This window comes from Hippichthys cyanospilos, chromosome 9 (assembly GCF_059441005.1).
Source record: "Hippichthys cyanospilos isolate Australia breed blue-spotted pipefish chromosome 9, RoL_Hcya_1.0, whole genome shotgun sequence".
NCBI classification, from domain to species: Eukaryota; Metazoa; Chordata; class Actinopteri; order Syngnathiformes; family Syngnathidae; genus Hippichthys; species Hippichthys cyanospilos.
The window spans coordinates 8406646-8428237 of NC_142377.1; the positions used below are offsets into that span (position 1 = coordinate 8406646).

Sequence of the window (21592 nt, forward strand, 5' to 3'; positions counted from 1 at the left end):
GGTAATTAAATACGAGGGTAGTATCTTACTTTTACATTACTGATCACTTTAACACTTGTAAGTTGTCAAAACAATTTTTGAGCTTTTTTGATTTGCTTTCTTTGCATGAATTTATTTATTTGGTTCTTCCTTACATCTGGGAAAAAAAAAAAACGTCAATAACACCCTTGGAAATATATGTAATTATAAAAATACTATATATATATATATATATATATATATATATATATATATATATATATATATATATTTTTTTTTTTTTTTTTTTTTTTTTTTTTTTTTTTTTTTTTTTTTCTTCTGAGCGCCTTCTGATGCGTTTGAGGGAACCGGCTTGGCCTTGCATATGCTGATGGTTCCCTCTAGTGTCGGCTCGATTTCCCACAAGCATATCTAATGCAAGCGCGCTCAAAATATTGACGCGTTTTTGATGTGCAAATGCAGTGCGTATCTTATACAAATGTGCATACTTCACACTTGAACAGATACAACTTTATTCCAGAGAAGGCAGAACATAGAAAACATCCAGTATGAAGTTCATCACAATGAGTGGGGGGAAGCATTCCATTCTTTGAAAAAATATAGAGCTTTAATTTATTAGTTAGCAACATCAAAGGAAAGGGGATGATACAAGTATTTTACACATTAGGTCAGTCCAATAACATCACCACATTTAACGTTGTTTTTTTTTTTTTTTTTTTTTAAGTCAGATAACGGAAAATAATGAATCACCTAAAATCAAATTTAGGTATGCAGGTGGGAAAAAAGTTGAAGAGCAGCAAAAATATCTTTAGAAGTTATTTTTCTTGATCCAGCTAAAATGGCAAGCGTTTTAAATGCCTAATTTGTCTAAATTAAATATCTTATTTTTTTCATTACGTTAGGACATAACCATTTATAGTCATTTACAGGGAGGAGACAAAAAAAAATGGTCTCACATGGTGAATTCCATCCACATATTTACTACATATACACCCAAATTCTTGCATGTTCCGTTAATTTTTTTTTTTATTACTGTATGCTTGAACTGGCTGCACGTTTACATTTACTGATCTATCAAAGTCTGATCTACCAATTCAAAGGTGATGTGGGGGAAAAAAAAACAAAAAACGCAGACCACACATACATCTTATCAGAAATGCAGTACAGATACATTTTCATGCACACAAAGAAAGCCAGCTTCCCAATATTTGGTTAGTGTCACAACATTGTTACAATGCTCACTTGTGGATACGGTAAATGGAAATTTCCGTTTGGACCGAAAGGTCTATGGACCACTGCCTTTTATTTATTTATTTTTTTTAACAGTATTCACAGACGTCCACAAGTGCGCTTGCTGCATTTGGCCCTGGCTGTCGGCCCTTAAAATAAAAATTAGAATGCCCTTTGTACAAAATCTTGACTCTTTATTGCACCGCAGTCTCAATATATACGAAGTTTGCATTTGGTAAAGCCCCGCCATTACGAGATCTATTCAAATCTACCGGATCGTGACCCACGGAAAAAATGGGGAGACTTCTTCATGTCCACGGTCCCCCCTAAGTGTCATGTCAGTCCACATGCATCCATGTGGGGTTGTGCACCGGGCCTTCCCGCGGGTGTCCTGGTACCGCGTCACAATAGTCAAGAAACAACGGCCATCCCGTCACCTTTTTTTTTTTTTTTTGCGATAAATTTTCCCTGTCACGTAAAGAGCTTCATAGCTGGGCTCCGTTTAGCTTACAATAGCACAAACCGTCTCCTATGAACGAAAATCAGAGCCGGTGAAGAAGGAAAAATTTTGGAAGGATATTCACTTTGAGCTCAGAATCGTCACTTTATTCACCTTAACGAATTCTGAGAATCGTCAGAATTCCGACTCAAAAGTCGGATTCTTAATATAAAGTTAGAATTCGCAATCCCGGGTATTGAGTCGCAATCTTCGGAATTGAGTTAGATTTCTGAATCCTGAAAATCAAGTCAGAAATCAGAATCCTGGGTATTGAGTCACAATTTGTAATGTTTGGAATTTAGTCAGAATTCGAGATCCTGAGAGTTGTTAGAATTTGGAATCCACGGAATTGAGTCGAATGTCTTAATCCTCAGAATGGAGTGAGAATTCTGACTTTTCAGAATTGAGTTAGAATTCTGACTTTGACTTTATTCTCGGCATTGATTAAACCAAATAAAGTGAGAATTTTGAAGTTGTAACTCCCAGTAGTTAGAAGTCTGAATTTCAAGCCAGGGCCCTGGCTAAAATTCTGAGATCATTTTAAACTGAGAATTCCGACTTTTGACTTCGAATTTTGACTTCAAAGTCGTAATTCTGACTTGACTTTAAAGTCAGAATTACGAAAATCAAGTCAGAATTCCAACTGTACAGAATTCTGTCTATATGACTTCAGAGTAAAGTCAGAATCCAGGGAAATTCGGACTCTTCTGATTTTTTTAAGCTAAGAATTCTGTGAATTTGAGTTTTTCTTCACTGGGCTAATCCTCCCACTTAGTCTCCATTGTCATACGACAGAATGAGGGTAACAGCAACAATAAAACACCAACAATATCTGCCCCCAAAGTTACCTATACACAAAGAGCCCGTTTTCTTCTGAGTACAAACAAATCCACAGAATGATAGGCCTACTATGTACAACCTACAATAAATACTGAAGTAGCACATGTTACGATTTGAAACAACGGATGTTGGGGTTTGTGTTTAAGCCTCTTTTTCTCTCGGTTGAATTCTTTTCTGGTTTGTGTTTGGGTTTTTTTCTTGTGCTTGGCTCAACGAGTCTCTGGGAGTTTTCAGGGGGGGGGGGGGGGTGGCGGAGGACGTCGGCTACATAATTGGCCTCCTCATGTCTCTACATCCTCCTGCTCTTCGACCTCTAGCTGGCCATGATGCCGACGGTTGCGAGGTTTCTTCTGCTCCTTGAACTCTTTGAGGTCTTTGACCTTGAGGGCGCCTTGCACGGGGTCACCAAACTGCCAGTAGTCCTGGCAATACTGATTGATGAGGCTCATCTCAGGCTGGCTCAGAATGGTCAGCAGGTCCTTGTACTGGCCCGCGCTGGGAGTCCACTGGGTGCTGGGGTGGAGAGAAGAGGGCAGCAGGCCGCCCCCGCCTTCCACCAGGGCGTTATTGACGGCTCGGCCCGACAGGACCACCAACTGCAGCTTGACCAGGGTGTGTTTGAAGTTCTTTTCCGTGGCGGTGCACTGGTACATGCCCGAGTCGGAAGGCTGCAGGGAGCGCAGGAGCAGACCTTGCTCTGTTTTTAAGATGCGGCCGTCAGAACGTATCTACAAAAAGAAAGAAAAAAAACAGCATCTATCCTCCATGTTCACGGTAACGGGGACTGGGAAATAAAGGAATTCTGCGAACGCATTTTATTTTCTCGACATACAGTGCATCGGAGCGTGGTGAGCAGCCGCTAACTCTCCCCACAACCCCGAAATAAAGCAAACAAAAGAAATATTAGGTCAATAAACTGGGACAAAATGGTTTGCAGTACACTTGAATGCAAAGTGAAAATGTTATCACATTATTTGATTAACTGATGGAATAATCAATTCCAAAAATATTTGACAGTGGCACCCCGACAACAAAGTTTTAAAGAGTAGTAAGTCAGACACAGACCGCATGGCGCTCTTGTAATCTTTTTTTTTCCATCCAAAAATATTTTGCCCTCATGAACGACTACTTGGTTGAAGAAATATTTCCCAGTGGGTACACAACTAAAAAAGATCTGTAGAAAAAAAAAATCCAATAATGTTGCCTCTTCGACACACATTTTTTTCCATGCTAGCCAATGGAGAAAATGACGCTCGAATCTGAGTGTATTGAAGGTTGACTAGCCTCAGAGAAAAGAGTCTTTTGGGAGGGTCCCCGCATGTATATTTTGACCTTTCAAATATTTTGCATAGCTCAAAAGAGACGGGCTTCCCGCAGTGCCTGAGAGGAAAAAAAATAACACCAGGAGTGAAGCGAAAAGAAATAAATGAGTTACTCACTTAGCCTTGTGTTGTATTATCATATTCCTCCAATGCAATTATTTATCTAGTCTAGAGCCATTAGAGCAAAATCAAACATGTCATGTGGGCATTTAATTAATTTTTTTTGCATCTTACCTCCTTCCTGCGGTCGCTGTTATCTCGCTGCAGATGCCATTTGATGACGGCGTGCGGCGAGCGGGCCTGACACTCCAGGAAGGTACTGCTTCCCTCCACCCCATACTGTACCATCTCAAGAGTATTCTTATTAGCTGCAGGGCAAAAAAGGGAGAGATGTGTTACTATGGCAACAAAACACTCATTACCATGAACTCTCGTCATCCAAAAAGTGAGGATTGGCAAATCAAAGAGCTCGGATTGCACATATTAGCATAAAACTGACACGATCCCACCGTTAGGGCTCATCTCAATTCGTTTTAAGTACGTAACGTCAGTGGCACACCCCTGAGTTGATTTATAAACAAATGGCGTCAACAGCAGACGAAAGATCAATGAAAGGATGGTGTGAAGAACGAGCGGCTCACCGTTGGAGTTGAAACCTCGACACTGGCGAATCGGGTTGCCGTACTTGACATCCTGTCTGCGGCTTCGCCGAAACGGGTCGGATCTGTTTAGGACGGGAAGGAGAGAGAGAGCGAGAAAATGAACCCTGTAATGCAATATTTTGACCATTTTTGGGTCATTTTTTTCCACATCGTTCTCACAGTATCTGAGCCGAACGATGGCACACTCCTGCTAGTGTGATAGCTAAGTGGTCGTACTATGTTGAAATTTGACATGTTGTCAGCATCTGAGGGAAATTTCAGCCTATTGTCATTTTTCAATGCTTCCCCTCCTACGTGAAATGCAATTGACAAAATACCTCACAAGGTTTAAACCTTGTGGCATTATGTTCCAAATTATGGAAATTCCTTTGTTTCGTTTTTATAATATCAATGAAAAAAAAACACTCTGGAATTGAAATTTCCAGCAGACGATTAAAACGTACAATTTCAAAATGTAACGACGCTGACATTTCTATGTGATTGCAGCTGGACGTGCGAGATTTTGTGTGCAAAAATTATTACTGTCCAAATTTTGGACAATATAAAACCGTTAAAATTACAATTGTTGAGATGCATTCTAATAGGATTCATCACATTGATTTTCCCCCGATTTTTGCAACATTCCGTTGAACACCATATAAAATAAATGATAACGGCAGTGTTTGCTCTCACCTCTTCTGCGAAGCGGAGTAACGAGAGCACGACTTGCCGTCCCAGGCGCAGTAAGGGTCTCGGGCCAAACAGCAGTCGGCGCACGCTTCCCCGTAAACATCGCAACGGTGAAGCGCTAGCTGGGTCAGCCCCACCGCGGATGACACGTACAGCTGTTGCTGTTTACGTAAACACAAAGCGATGCTAAGGAAATGTTGCCACCAAACCAAATTCATGATTGCACTTGACACAAACACAACAGATGCACGGACATGCTTACCCTTTTAGAAGATACCTTCATTGTCGTAATTGGAGTCGGAATCTTAAATATCAAAAAGAAAACATATTAATGAAGTTCTTGTCATACTCATATATATATATATATATATATATATATATATATATATATATACTGTATGAGAGGATAAAACAAATGCTAACCCTGAAAACCTCAACCTCCTCCAGTACGAGCTCTTCAGTCTGCAGGTCATCTCTGGGAAGAACGATAACTTTCTGAACTGTTCCTTTGTCTGGGTAGCAAACAAAAAAAACACACACACACACACACACACACACACCAGCTTGTCAGCAAAACACCTACATTGCGCACCCTCTTGGATTTCAGCAGATAAGCACACTTCTGAAAGGTCTTGAAACCAAATTTCACGTTGTCACCATATGAGTAAAATTTCAGCTCCCTAGTGTCTTCTTTTAATGTTTCTCTGCTGTCATTCAATAAAGAGATTAGAATCGGGAAGTCTTTACTTTAAAATTATCTATTGTTTTTGGCAGGTATTTTGCGTAAAACTGATCTCAGTACTTGGTATGGGTTACTACTCAAGAAATAAGTACTAGCACAAGTATCGGTATAAAAAAGTGGTATCGAACAATCCTGGTTTCATCTAATGTTCGTCTGGGAGATTTTTTTAAGCATTTTGTTGCTTGTCATCTTATCATTTATTTAATATTCTGTCTTTGTATTGTGCGTTTGAATATTTTCGTTTTTATTTCCTGTATGTTGTGTAAATGGCCACATTGTTGTTATTCTACACTACACATTTAAAAATGTTTCCAAATCTTTTCCTTTCCTTGCTCTGACTGATTTAGTGGATTTTTTCGCATTTAACGTGAAGAGTGAAGATATAGATGCCACATTCTTGTAGTTTTTTTTTCTTGACATAAAATCTTTGGAATACCATTACTCCAAACCTAACTTTCAATGTCCTCCTTCTTCTTCAAAAGACATCAATAGTATTGAGATTTCTGTTGGCATTCCTGTGAGCAGGATACATAATTTATTGTTATGACTTGTGCAGGGAGTCTTCAATTGGGGGGGTGAATGCTTGCGTCTGACAGCAGCTGAAAGCCAACACATTCCTTCAGCAGGCCCGACATTGCATAGAAAGATATTAGCATGATATCATGCAGGATGCTTACTAGGCTTTTTTTTTTTTTTTGTATTTGTTGGTTGGTTTTCTAAATGTATTTAAAAATATGAAAAAGATGGCGCTCTTTAAAATCTTGTACAGTGTTTTGTCCAATCCTTTGCTCTTTACATCAAAGGGAAAGCTTTGAAAGTGGCCACAAGGGAGCTGAAATTCCACCCAGATGGTGACAACACGTCAACGTTCAAAAGCCTACATCCAGATTACAATTTTTAAAGATAATCTTATTTATGGTCGGCGCGGCAAGAGGGCCTACACAAAATGTTTACTCTTTCCTAGATAGGGCTTTGCAAAATATATACATGGGTATATATAATATAAAAGTATATAAATCTTATTTTAAAAATATTTTGGACTGACTTCGATTTCACAGCTGTGCAAAAAAAAAAGATCAAGAATTTTTTGACCTCTTAATGAGTGTGAGACCACTTTTGACTGGTGCTGTAAATATTTTATATGGATGTTATTTAGCAAGTACATGTTTTTACATGAAGTGAAATAGTCTTTCATTCAATTGAACGTTTGGTAAAATGATGACCAAAATGATTTTATGTTTGTTTGTTTTTTTTAGGTGCATTATGAACATATCCTTTATTTCGCAAAAAAACAAACAAAAAAAAACATTTATTTGCAATGTTATCTTCACGATCAGAAATGTATTTGGCTTTGTATTTTTTTAAGACTGTCAAAAGGTTTAAAAAGTATAGAAAAGCTATAAAAAGAATACAAGAGATGCCTCCTAGAATGCGTTAAAAAAAAAAAAAAATCTCCTAACTCACCAGTTCCCAAGAAAAGCACCTCATAGTTGCCATCAGCAGCCGTCACCTGGTCCACCGCGATGGTGGTGAACTCATAGTCCACGTTGGTCCGCACCACTAGGGGGCGCTTGTGCACCGGGTAGACGGAATTGTACATGGCCGGGTGATTTCTCATGAAGTTGATCACTTCATCCGGATAGTCCTTAGTGGACTTCATGCTGGGGGTGAACGTCCCTCCAGGGCACTACACAGAGAACAGAATCAACAACATTCAGCATGCTCAGGTGTAGGAAAAACACACATTCTGAAAGAAATCCTCAGTTTAGCTGTGCTGACGCCGTGTTTTGTTCACGCGCTTTCTATTTGTGGTTTAGGCCAAAGAAAAATCAATGTTATGCCAGCTTGCTGTGGGATTCGCGTGTGGGGTCCACGCAGGGTTGGACCTTCTATAGGTGAGACTTACTGTGCCTGGGCGGGGGTAGGGGATCTTCCCGGTGTAGGCCACCCACTGGTAATTGGGACCTTCCTTGTGGGCGAAGGGTCCGTTGAAGACCATGCGAATGTCCGCCATGGAGTAGACGCAAACGGCCGAGCCTTTGAAGACAGAGCTGTGACACGAGAAGGGACGGAAAATATTTTCAGGAAAGCTTCAACACGTGCAAACGGAAATCACTTGTATTGAGCGGGAAGACCAACCCGGAGACAGAAAAGACGCCGTATATAACAGGATTTTTGGTGTCCTGTGTCGGCTGTATGTAAACATCACCTGAAAGACAAAAAAAAGATACGTCATTATGCGATACAGATCTTATATTGACACGGGTTTCGTAGCGCCCCCCGCTTTCAAAAAAGGGAGTTATCTACAAAAGTTGAAGGTTCTGCGTCTTTTGCTCAAAAAGGTCAGGTGGGTCATGTGACATTTGAACGGGAGTTTAAAGAAGTGATGTAGCTTTTTGTAGAACTCCATGAGTTGGAGCATGTCCCAGCTGACTTTGGACAAGAGGCTGTCTAAGACACTGGGTGACAGTCATTAACCACTAGACTCGGAAGCTTTGACCCAATTTGGGCTTTTAGATGTTTTAAATGCGTGATATCAAAGGGAATACATTAAAAAAAAAAAAAAACTAAGAGGCTAAAATATTGCATAGGTTGTCAAAAATGTGGACTTTCAATATGCCGTCCCTTCTAAATACTTGCAAACAGGAAGTCGAGAGATACATCCTTCACAAAGTCAAATTTAGCCCATGTCGGGCGCATTTACTTCCATTAAAAATTTAAATATTGTCAATTTTGGACATATTGAAAACCCGATGTTTTATCATGCAGTTCCCCTGATTTCTGTATGAATCCTTTCAAAGGCAACTGGCGAACATAATGCAATAGAAAATTTTGTGTTGGGGGGTGCTAACGGACAACTTATGACATTTGCAAGCCTTTTAATGTCTTCATTGAGTGTCTTAGCCTGAGTCAAGTAAGGCGAAGTTCTTGCTATGCACTGTGAGACAGTATATTTTTCTTTTCAAATCAAGAGCAAATTAAATGGAACATGAAGCAACATTGTGTTTTAGTGGAACCTTTACAAAACAGTGTGTCCTTTTATTTTGAAAAGTTTATTACAAATGCTATTTGGAGAAGTGGGACATGAATTTCAAATAGTAAAAATCAATGCGGCATTTGGAAAAAGGGAGACGAGTCACTCACATATTTTCTCAAGCCTGAGTGTCATCTTTGTTCAAAGGGCATGAAATAACCAACTTCTCACAGTCACACACATTCCTATTTGGTGATCTGATCTGCAGACCATCAATCCCCATTTCCACGCGAATAAAACCCAAAAGAGACTTGCGCAAGACATCTTGAAAGGAAATGATATGGTGGGGGAGGGGCGGGGCTTCCTAACTCCCCTTACAGTAAGTACCCTTGTTGGGTCATAAAAATGGACAAAAGATAGAAAGTCACAACGTGGGCCAAAGATCCAACACATGTGCGTTAGTGTGTATAAATGTAGGATGTTTTTGGCAGGTGCTGCTGGAGAAACAGAACCTATCGTTTTTCTTTTAGCATATCAGATGTGATCGTACTTGACAGGTACTTGGAATTAAATATGCCTTTCATAAATCTCGTCATTTTTGTCTTTTATTCTGAGTAATTTGATATTTACTGTCAAAATGATTCACGGCATGACAGTGGATTCTAAGCAGAGGAAGTCAGAAAATATTCCTTGCAGATTTACCTTTTTGAAAGTGTATTTGTATTATATTAAGTTGAGATATTAAAGTTGACTTGAAAATTTGGTCTAAAATGAATTTGTGAGGGAAATGCAACAGTCAATTTAGGGAAATATTAAGGTTTTCATAGCAACAATAACCAGTGGATCACATTTTTGATCCGCGAGTCGAGCATATCGCATGCAAAGGTGCTATAATATGTACAGTATGTCACATGTAGTATAATTCAGGTACCTTAAAAAAAAAAATGATCGAAGATAGCTTTTAAAAACTCGTGAAGTTTATTTGGTGTTTGCACCTTCATTAACATTTAACAGTTTTTCAAGAAAGCTAGCTTCAAAATAAAAGTTTCCTGAAAAACACTGATGCTGATGCAATAGCTTCCGGAAACCTTTATTTTGAAATTAGCCAATGTGCGGTCACGTGACGGCTAGCTCGATTTGTCTTCCTGACATTTCAGCTTGTCCTCTTCCAATTTTTATGTCCGTCACATAGTTGCTACTAGCAGCTAGCATCTAGTGCTAATGCAGTTCTTACGTCACTGTATCGCAGTCATCATAGAGGGCATCGTTTACCAAATCAAGTTCTAAAAGGAGCACGGATAGAAAGACCAATACTAATATCCTAGTCAGAAATCATATCAAATCAAAAGCTATCCTTGTGTGGTATTTTGACCATTTTTGGATCCTTTCCTTCCACATCCTTCTCACTGTATTTGAGCCAAGCCATGACACCGGGAAGTGGTGTGATAACGAAGTGGTTGTGCCATGTGTAAATTTGTCACCATCTGGGTGAAATTTCAGCTCCCTAGCATCTTCTTTCATTGCGTTGCCTTTGATGTGAAATGCTTTTGATGTAAAGATCAAATAATTAGACAAAATAAAAGGATCCAAAAATGGTCAAAATACCGCACAAGGGTGAGGTATTTTGACCATTTTTGGATCCTTTTCTTCCACATCCTTCTCACGGTATTTGAGCCAAGCGACAACACTTCTGGTGGTGTAATAACCAAGAGGTTTTGTCCTGTTGAAATTTGACATGTTGACACCATCTGGGTGATATTTCAGCTCCCTAGTGTCCTCTTTAAACACTTCCCCTGTAAAATGCCTTTGGAACAATCAAAGGATTGGAACATAATATCGCGGACAAACATGTTTCATAAAACCAATGGAGAAAACTCGATCTTTTTTCGGAGGTGAAAAATGATCCATGAGATGTTTTTTTTTTTTTCCTCCCATCCCTAGCATTAACTGCCAATGGTGTATTTTGTACTCACGGAGCTCATCAAAGTGCGTCTCCATTCCATCGGCCCCTGGCACCGAGCAGATGAGCCTGGCCTTCAAGAAGGTGCTCCACTTGTTGACCAGACAGCAGTGACCGCCATCATCATTCTGCGGTTAAAAAAAGTGAGACCATAAAATGGTTTTGCCATGGTTTGAACACACGAACATCCTATCCGCCTACTCATCTCGCTACTCTACTGAAAACAAACCACAGGTGGAGTCTCCCACACAAAGCTCAACATGTTGGTTTGCATTACGAGGAAGCTTAACGGAAGATGGGGGCTGGGAGGATAAACACGCTCTCCTCGTATTTATACTAGTCCATCTGTGGTGGAGTAAAAAGTAAAATAAGACTGCTATGAATTTAAATATCTTGTGTGGATGATTTTTTCTGGACAAATATTCATTAATAATGAAGTTAATGATTTATTTTTGTGAACAGATTTCTGCTGTAATCCAAAAGAGGGCGCTTTATGTTGATTATTTTTTGTGGACTAATACAAAGTAAGTATTTAAATCTTATTATTGGATTCGTGGAAGGGGTACTTGGCTGAAAACATACTTGACAGGGGGTACATCACTGAAAAAACGTTGAGAACCACTGCTCTAGACTACATTTTTAAAATGAGTCCAGTCACAGTATTTTCTGAAGCATGAATAGGTTATTAAGCAAGATTGATGAAGTACAACTTCTAACCGGTCTTTACACTAAAAGTGTTATCGGACAATCAGACAGGAAAGGTCGTAGGGTCAAAAGGTGAGGGGGCAAAGGGCTGCCAAACAGACAGAGGGACGCATTGTGGACAGGACGGTTAAAGACACATGTGGATTCCAGCACATCGGTGTTGACCAAATACGAGTTCAACACATAAACGTTTCAACACGGGGGGTGACTCTTGAGACCACGGGGACTGGAGACGCCGGTTTTCTTTTCATTATGTTTACATCCCCAAACAAACAGTGCAGAGTATACACACCAGGCAGATGCGTCCGATGCGGGATTGGGTCACAGGACTCTGGCCCATCTCGGACGACGTCTCCCGGAAGAAGAAATACAGCTTGTCGTCATTTCTCTCCGCGCTGTCGGGGATGAGGTGCACATGGACGAAAGTGGGATCTGCGGGTGGAAGAGGCTGATATATTTTATAAACTGAACGCGTTTCCTGTTTACCGCTTGTTGAGATACTCCGAACGGACGGAGGAGTAAGGCATTTACCATTCAACCATCTGGAGTTGTACTGATCGGTTCGCATGGCGGTCTTCGTCCCCAAAGTCCGGAAAATGGCTGAGTCCGTTCCCATGAAGTCGACATAGACTCCGGCATAGAGTTCACCGTCTGAAAAAGAAATACGATCATTCAGTTTAGTAAAATGTCAACCCCACAGCGGGCACATAGAGCATAAGGTGCACCACGTTATAACGCGGTTTCTAAACGACAGTGTCTATTTTGGGAAAATTCCATGAATGGGTATGAAATGAGTGAAATATTTCGTTTTATGTGTTCTTTGTGCTCATTGTATATAGAGAAACAATGAAGAAACAATAACCCACACATTTGGACTCCATAACTCCTGGAACCCATATTTTGAGAGAAAAAAAAAAAGTCAAACTTTTACAGCATAATATTCTTTTTTATTCTGTATTTCTCCGAAATCGCTTCTTGGTTTTTCATGCTTTTCTCGCTTCCCTGTAAAATTTGCGTTTTCATCAAGTGGTCCCCTCCACGTACACATATAAGGCGTTATAACGTGAACCGGGTTATAACGTGCACAGGGTTATAACATGCATCGAGTTAAGGGAAACGCATCAGCATGGCGAACACGTCAAACTTATATAAGTCAAATTCAGATTCAGCCCTATCAAGAACATATTTTTGCTAATCTTATAACCCATCGTGGATGTTTGGAAAGTACGTATTTTTCGGAAAACGTAAATAGAAAGGAATCTGATTTAAAGATGACAAATAACCATACATAAAGCACACTTGATTACAGTGTGCACTGCTGGTTTTTGAGAACATTTAAGGATTTTTAAGGATGCGTTATAGAACAAAAAACATACTATGTATTCATTACTTTCACTCCATAGAACATTGTGTCCATAAAACAGTGTACAATCAAGTATAACCCACCATTCGGTTCGCACCTTTTTGACTTCATTATAGACAGCTTCAGTGTGTGTGTTTTGTACCTTCTTACGAGCGGACAAGGTCCTTTTTTATATATTTCACAGGTAAACCATTGCTTGCAAAAACAGTCTATTAAACCTCTTCAACAAGCCTTCACACATTATTAAGACATAAAATCTAAGCACAGGCATATGTGTGGACAGATGTGCGTATACTGTATGGTAGCCTCGTTATGCCACGGGAAGAAGGCAAGGTGATTGTCCTCCAGCTGCTGTGTAGGCCCCGATGGAGAGCAGGTGGGACAACGGGGGGTGGTGCAGAAGAAATAAAGATCCCCGCCCCCCCCTTTACATTCAATGTCCCAGTTGGTTGCGGCGTGATGTATTTTTCCATCCATCATTGATACGTTGGCGGATGATCTGATTTAATGTGTAATGTGGCGTACAGCTTGACTAGCCAGTGGTAGACTGGATGTCATGGCACTCAGCTTGACAACATTGCCCCCTGTGTGATGCCAACGAATGAACGCGGGTTGTAAATCTTCGATGACATGATTTGTTCCACGCCGGTCGCTTGGCAGTGATGAAGGCTGAGATTTATTGTTTTTAACGATATGTCATGATAGCTTAGTTTATATAGTATATAGTAGTGTATATATAGTTTATGTTTCTAGGAGGGAGCCCCACTGCCTGAAAAATAAGGCTTAGGGTTATTTTTTTCTATTATTTTTATAATTGGAAATCAAGTCAGGCGTTCAAGGGTTCAAATACTGGAAAAAAAAAAAAAAAAACATCGAGTAAATGCAGGTGCCGGACCATAAAAGCGTGATGATTTAACACATTTTCTTTTGAAGATTACAAATGGACCAAATATATTTAATGTGATAAAATTGGATTGCAATCTAATAATAAAAAAAAACTAAAATCTTACCATAATACCAAAATATAAGACACACCTGTGTATAGGGTGCAGCCTTAATTTTGGGGTCAGATTCTGGTATTTTCTATGTTCCGGTGTATAAGATGCACCAAGGGTTCAGTGACATTGTAAAAACTATAGCAAAACAAAATAAATCTCATCTTGGCATCTCAGCTCCATACCTTGCCATGCATAATTGAATCAGTTGGAGACATAGCCTTTAGATGATCCTCTATGGTTAAGTAATATTTCTGTGTAGACTCGGACATTGGTTCAGTCTGCACACTTCTTTAAAAAAAAAAAATGCTCTAGCGGTAATTATTGTAAAAAAGAATAAACCCCATATTAAAATGCACATCTGTGCCTCAAAACTATGTGGCTGATGGATCAATCGTCCTCAAATGGCGTTGAATTAAGAAAAAAAAAATCTAATCTCTAAGTTACGGTTTAGAGAAGACACACATACATTTGCCTTAATTTTTGGGAAAAATGTTGGGGCTTACGGTTTTTACCCTGACCTCTCAAAATAGTAGATTTTTGAGCTGTAATTCCATTACCTCTGATAGGAAGAAACCACATGGATAGTGTGACTTCACTGCCACTAATTTTCTTCAAATTTTTTTCTTTTTATGTCAGACCGGTCAAAAAATAGCAATTTTACCCGATGGGTTTTCATTAATGACCATATATCTACAGCATCTTGATATTATATATACAGTATATATATCTTGATATTTTTTCCTTATAAATCTGAAGAAATCTGACCAGGACCAAAAAATATATATATTTTCTGTGTTCTTTTTTTTTTTTTTTTTTTAATAAGAAACAAACTAAATAAAAGGGGACGAAAGCAAAAAAAAAAAAAAAGTTCTATCTGCGGATTTCAGTTACTGTATGGTATTTTGGTAATGTACGTAACACCCACAATAAATGAGGAGACATTGTAATACAGGACCCGTTTGGAAATATACTGGTGAAAAGGTACATGGCATAAGAGTATGATAAAAATAACAACATTATAGGCACTCACTAATTAAAGCAGAAACGCTGTTGAGCTTGGGGTCGTAGGAGCACTTCCCTTTCCCAGACTCCACTTTGCCAGGCTCCAAATGGAAAATGTCTTCCTGCAATTGAAAAAAAAAAAATCAGATGGAGATGGCAATAAATTCAGCACTCTTGATCTTGTCACAGCGATTCCCCAGTGTGGGGAAAATGAGGCTCCCTCTGACTCCCGTGGGATCTTGAAGGCCTGATGGGGGGTGGAGTATTAGGATAATGAGAGTGCATTCACTTAAAAAAATGCAATGTGGGGTGAAGGAGGAATTTCAAATCCATCTTCAAGCTACTGCAGTGCAGAATTATTCTGCATGTGCTTTCTCGCAGCATAATGGAGATTGTGACGTGTTCCTTCGATGTTTGGTGCCAAGACAAAAATGGAGGTTGCTTGATGGATTGAAAAATGGTTGTTGGTCATTTATGAGCACAAATATTCCAATCAGTGGCATGCAATGGCATGTGCTATGGCTGCACCCAGCAAATCATGTCAAATCCCCATTTCGATTCCCTGTAGGGACAGAGATGTCTGTCGCTGTCCATCAGTAACAAAGTAGAAGAACGCTCATGCTAAACTCACTTTATCGCGTATACCCCTCGATATACCCACTCAAATTTGATTAAAATCAGCGCTCGTGCAAACAAGAGCTGGAAGCTCACTCACAATCATGCCACGTGTTGACATTTTAAAAAAGGTCCAGAACTTGGCTCGGCAGCGACACATGCGCTAAATATTGCGGTGTAGATTCCCTTCTAAAAAGGTTTGAACTTCGAGAGTGTGTAAAGAAAGAGATCAGAGGAAAACCTTAATGGTAAAATGTATTAAGACTGTGATGGAGGAAATTTCAGCCTTAAAACATGTATAACAATTAAAAAGGAAAACAAAATGACATCAAATGTTCTTAAGATGAGGGAGTATGTGTAATTTTTCGCACGTGCTTGCTTTAGAGGCATTACGGTAAATGCAGCAACACACAGTCCTCCTCTAGCTATAACTGACTTGGCAACCTCCCATGTGATATAATTGAATGATGACTAGACCTATGATTGTATTTAAAACATACTGTTGGTCGTTAAGTGCACATTTCTTTGCACGTTTTTGAAATTTGCAATCATTTAATTTATTCATTTTTAATGAAAAACAGTCTGAATCTTACATAGTGTCACTTTAAGCCATTCAGAAACAGTCAAGTGTCTTTTGAGTTGCAAAGAAATTTTGAACGTTTACCAAAAAAATGAGTTAACTCATGGGAATGAGTTTTAACAAGAGTATAATTTAAAAAAAAATGCATATAATTTGTGCAAAACAAATAATGAAAAAAACGCAATACACACAATACATATAAAAATACATAAACATAACAAACAAAAAAGCACAATGATATACAGTATAAAATTTTAAAAACAATAAAAATACATGAAATATGAAATAAAACTAGAACTGAAACGCAATTATTATTATTATTATTATTATTATTATTATTATTTTACCTAATTCATCACAAAAATATTCCATGGTTGATCAGATACTGTTAATCACGTTTTTCACCAACTACTTTCTAAAAAGCTTGAAACAAGTATTTACTTGGGTAAAAGCCTTTTGAGCCATTGAGCAACTTTTTAATGTAAATGTTCATTTTTTTTGCCTGCTTTTGTGCCGTTGACTTTTGGTTGCAAATTTATCAGAGGAAGAAACAAGAACTGAACTAACTGACTCGGTTGTTCTTAGCACTTTGTAAAATGTAGATTACATTTAAGGAAACAACAATGATTAAATTAGGGGACGCTTCAAGGTCCAACAAATAATATGAAAAAAAACTTTTTCACTCAAGCCCCAAGTCAATTATTTAAAGTGCTTGAGGAAGTCAGACATGTTCAAATAGGCAGCTCTTTTATTTCCTTTACTGAACAGCCAGTTATGGCTCCAGATGACTGCTGTTTGCTCTGGGCTAATACAGCTTGCTGTGGGAGTGGGTGAGACGCGGACGAAACCCGCTGCCTCAAAACATTCCTGTTGAAGGCTTGTCATTTTACTTCAACCCAGCCCTGGTACAAATATACCTTCCTATCAAAACAGAGGATGGATAAGCCAGAACGACGAGAGAATGAGGTGAACGTGAAGAAAAATGGGTGGAAAATAGAGCGTAAAACACACAGAGTGCACAAAAATGGTCAGGAAGCATGCTTTGGGCGGAAAATCGGAAGACGTGATGGCCAGAAACAAAGAAATGGCACATGCAGCTTGCGATTATGATCAGTCGCCGCAAACAAGGCCGACGTCACACCTTGAGTCCAAGTGTCTCGTGCACAGCGCTAGGTTCAGCGGCACGGTTTGCCCTTCCTCTGGCCTGCGCCATCTGAAGATACATGGAGGTCTAAAACAGGAGATAGCAACACAGTCTGGGTGTTACGCCACAGACGGAAAAGGGCCTGGGACTTGGTTAGAGATTGCTTCCGAAAACCTCAAGAGGCTTCCAATTATGTATGCACGCATTAAAAAAGTATATGTGTCAAGATAATCTTTATATTGATGGCGTTTTACTTGAGGTTTTCTCAAAGACCACACCCAGAGATCTGTAAAAAGAGCCATAAAATGTGTATTCATTTCAGGACAACATTTTGGCTGAAAACTGAATAAATAAATGTCCAATTTTGAGGAACATAATGTGCACAGCAGCATACAGCGCAGTCTTAATGAACAAGTCTATATTTGGAATTTTCCATAGATAGACCACACAAGGTTTTATTTTTCACCAGGTTCTATGATTTCTAATCTATTGATTTTTTATTTATTTTTTACTTTATTAACATGCGCCGATCAGAGCAGCGCGCTCAATTTTGTTGTATACCTGTGCATGATTACCATATTCTATTTTGTAAGGCCCGAGGTCTGTCGGTCCACCGTCACTGATGAACTCCCGTTTTACCCATGAACGAGCAATGACGAGAAAGCTAAAAAAAATATGGCCAACTAAGTAGTAACGCATAGAGTGTTTTCATGGACGGCGTTCTGTCGATCCGTCACCAACAAATGTCAGTTTTGCTAACATACAAGCAACCAGTAAAAAAATGGTAAAATACGCACCTTGTAGTGACGAAGGAAGCATCGGTAAAATAAAACGACGAACCGACAGACTGACGATCAGCTTTTGTTCGGGCTTGAAAAATGGCGAACTGATAATGACGGATTTGGTGTGCCGACAATGAATGACCAAACCGGCAACAATTTGTAAAAGGCTCACTTCTCCATGACGCAAACCTGATTATAAGACATGAAATTAAAGGATTCAAAGTGTGCCTAATAGGTTAAAAAAAATACAAAAAGCTGTTTCAAATATTCATCTTCTCCATGTGACTGAAAATTGTGCTCATGGGAATGCTCAAATATGCGTACAACGTGACAAAGAAAATAACCTTCTCATTAACGGAGAAACCAGCAACTTTTCCAGGGACACGCCATAATGGGAGTTCCCACTTCCAATTACTGTGACGTTTACCAGAAGCTGCGGATATAGCGGTGACCGAAAAGATGGTGGACCTTTGTTCGAACAGGCCTTTTAAAAACCAGATGCGATCAGAAACTCATAAAAGCCACACTTGCTGCGACATGTTCTCCGCACGGATTGTAATCGAATCTCGATGGGCTAGTACAGTAGTCGATGACGTCTAATACGTCGTTTTTATTGAAATCCCGTGGTCGTTGGGAAACAAGTATAATACTTAAAAAAGAGTGGGCTTTTAATGTCAATGAACAGGGAGGTTATGATTCCTGGCTTGCCTTAGGAAAGCCAAGTGGCACCATTAAAGGTTGAGGCTAAACGGAGTGGCTTTAACAGCTCATTTGGGACAACAGCTGGGCTTGAGTAAACCTGCGGTGCGGTGTCTGCTTAGAGGCGACATACACCGAACTGCTTCAGAGCTTTGGAAATTCATTAATTATCATATAAATACGCAGGTGGGTTGAGAGTATAATCTAATTTAAGAGGGTTAGAGTTAGGGTTCAGGATTAGGGCCCTATGTGCATGATGATGATGTTTTGGGGATCTTACCTGAGATTTCCGCCCCCGGTTGACAAAGGTACAGACTGGGTTGTAAGCTCCTGTCCCACAGACGTACAGCTGTGTTCTATTCCATGGCTCAATTAGACGGATGAAGTTAGCGCATTCTTCCTGTAGAGATGAATTACAAAGCATTTTTTTTTTGTTAAAACATCAATAAGAAGAACCCTTCAAAACCACCTTCCAAACATGTTTGGTTCGGTGTGACTGCTGTTGTGAAAGAACAAGTTGCCAATTACAACCAGTGACGTAAAATTATATTAGGGGGAACTGCAAACATTTAACTAAGCACTTTCATAAAAAGCTGTCTTGCCAATGGAAATCATCCAAATCTCATGATTTTTGCAGGGGCTTTAGGTTTGCTGTCAAGAGGCATACTTACATTGGCATCTTTCCCACTAACGAGGCATTCCATCCTCCTTCGCTCAGACACTGGCCAGTGGATCTACGAGCGAGAAAACATTTCATTTTTGCAAATAGTTACACGTCACATGTATTTATGGGCGGCTAAATTTGCAATGGACGTCCACCAAGGCTAATATTAGTCCCGGAGGGATTGTCCTAATGCAATAACAACCTTTAAATGACTAATTATAAAACAGGAAAAGCGAATGCCAACAAAAACTGGATTTGAGCTAACGCAAACCACGGCTGCTGGTGCACTGTGGTCCCAGGGGGCAAAAATTGAGACAAAAAGCAGTTCTTACAATATGAGGGTCCTTGTTGATGTCGTGGAGATCCAGAGAGAGGATGTGATCCTTGCTACCGATGTACATGCGGTCGTAGTCCTCATCCATCCGCAAGATCCGGTAATCAGACGTGTTGAGGAGATAGGCAAAATGATGAGCAGTACCAGTAGATCTCAGTTCTGTGTGGAGGAAGACATTCTTGTTTTTGAAAAATGTGATGCACATGCAGAACTGTAGTCAAGTTCACCTAAATCGAGTGGAGGCCAAGTTTGAGTCTCAGAGGTCCGAGTCAAAGTTCGAGTCTCAAAGGTAAGTCAGACAAGTGCAAGTCTAAAAGGTCCGAGTCGAAGTCAAGTTCGAGTCTCAAAGGTCAAGTCCATGTCCAGTTAGAGTGTCAAAAGTCAGAGTCCAAGTCACATAGGTCCGAGTCTAAGTCGCATTTGAGTCACAAAAGTCGAATTCCAAGTCCACATGGTCCGAGTCCAAGTCCAACTCTAGATAAGATCATGAGAAGACCTTAAGACTGAAAAATACTATTTTCACGACCATAATCTTCAGATTGCTTCAGGTTGTGCCTAGCACAGTTAATCGACAGTACGTAAATCCAATTTTTGTACCCCGCCTGTTTGCTGACATGACTTGAAAGAAACAGCGTGCTTTGGCACTCTGTGTCAGTTTAACCTAAAAGTGTGCTATTTTGACAATACTTAAATTTTATTTAGATTTTCAAGAATGAAAACATCGTCATTCAAAACAATTTGTGAGTCTAAGACAAGTCCGAGCCAAATGCCGAGGAGTCTGAGTCAAGTCCGAGACAACAGAAATGCGTGTTAAGTCCGGACTTAAGTACCTGTAGCCCTGAGCGCATGTACAAGTAAATCTTTGTGGTGCTCCTCCAGTACGGAGCCGTTTGGAGTTACCTGATGGTTTTTCACAAACAATGATGTAACTTAACCCCACACATTAGGAAGACGTGCAACTGAATGTCTGTCACAAGGTGCTGATGGCTTAATACCACCTGAGTAGATCTGAAGATTTGGAAAGTGTCTCATCAAAGGTTGCTAGAGACTTCCATGAAAGAGCCATTGTCAGACAAAATACTTGGATACAGCCATGCTGTAAGTCCCTTCCATACCGGTCATCCATAGAGTCGTTTTGTGTCGAAGGTACCAACGTGCAACGGAGAGTTAAAGCTGACCCACAAATATGCGATCTTCAGAGTTATTATCAGATCGGGTTACCTTTCAACACCTGAGATTCACAGTTCCTGAAAGGGACTAGAATAAATCACCCTACAGTGACATGTCAATTTACCGGCAAGCCCGTGTAAACACGCATATCATTTTGGTCATTCCTCCTGAACATTATTACACGAAGCTCAGCTTGGAGTCTGTCTTTGGTAACACGATGCCGTAAACATGTCCTTTCATGTCGAGAGTAACCCAATCTTCCAACAATGTGATGGAGCGTTTGTTTGATACGGGCTTTTGGTTTTCATCGACCTCCTACAAGCAAAGGCCATACCACACCATAGGTAAACACACTCCTCGACAAGCATTTCTGGTTAGGATTTGCATACTGTTGGACAACAACTGAGCTTAAGTCTTTGTTCTATATACAGTCAAGATCAAGCTGAGAGAGCGCCACATTACGAGGTTAACCAGAATCTAGTGTTGCTAATGCCTACCTGTGGTTCAGAGAAGGTAAAACATATGTGGTTTATCAAGAAAAACTGTATCCAAATGCATTCTTGGTTTACCTGGTTGTAATAAAATGAGCTGATACTAGCTAAGGGAACCTATTTGTCGGGACAACTTGTGCACAGCCATGCTTGCCAGCAGGAGTTGTG

General features: G+C 39.8%; 1 protein-coding gene across 2 annotated transcripts in view; it reads right to left on the reverse strand.

The window, feature by feature from the left end:
• Nucleotides 1-467: 467 nt before the first annotated feature.
• LOC148418721 (semaphorin-3F-like) overlaps nucleotides 468-21592 on the reverse strand; it is a 54781-nt gene continuing 33656 nt past the window's right edge. The window contains exons 3-19 of one of the 2 annotated variants that reach the window (XM_088422688.1): nucleotides 19762-19922; nucleotides 19437-19499; nucleotides 19046-19165; nucleotides 17282-17371; nucleotides 14974-15067; nucleotides 12114-12233; nucleotides 11875-12014; nucleotides 10891-11005; nucleotides 8083-8152; nucleotides 7850-7994; nucleotides 7408-7630; nucleotides 5625-5713; nucleotides 5464-5505; nucleotides 5205-5362; nucleotides 4512-4594; nucleotides 4105-4238; nucleotides 468-3276 (exon numbers count right to left, since the gene is read on the reverse strand). In XM_088422688.1, the coding sequence (XP_088278814.1) occupies nucleotides 2830-3276; nucleotides 4105-4238; nucleotides 4512-4594; nucleotides 5205-5362; nucleotides 5464-5505; nucleotides 5625-5713; nucleotides 7408-7630; nucleotides 7850-7994; nucleotides 8083-8152; nucleotides 10891-11005; nucleotides 11875-12014; nucleotides 12114-12233; nucleotides 14974-15067; nucleotides 17282-17371; nucleotides 19046-19165; nucleotides 19437-19499; nucleotides 19762-19922 (2294 nt within the window). In that variant the 3' untranslated portion in view covers nucleotides 468-2829. The remainder of the gene's footprint in view (nucleotides 3277-4104; nucleotides 4239-4511; nucleotides 4595-5204; nucleotides 5363-5463; nucleotides 5506-5624; nucleotides 5714-7407; nucleotides 7631-7849; nucleotides 7995-8082; nucleotides 8153-10890; nucleotides 11006-11874; nucleotides 12015-12113; nucleotides 12234-14973; nucleotides 15068-17281; nucleotides 17372-19045; nucleotides 19166-19436; nucleotides 19500-19761; nucleotides 19923-21592) is intronic. The other variant, XM_088422689.1, reaches the window with a different exon arrangement.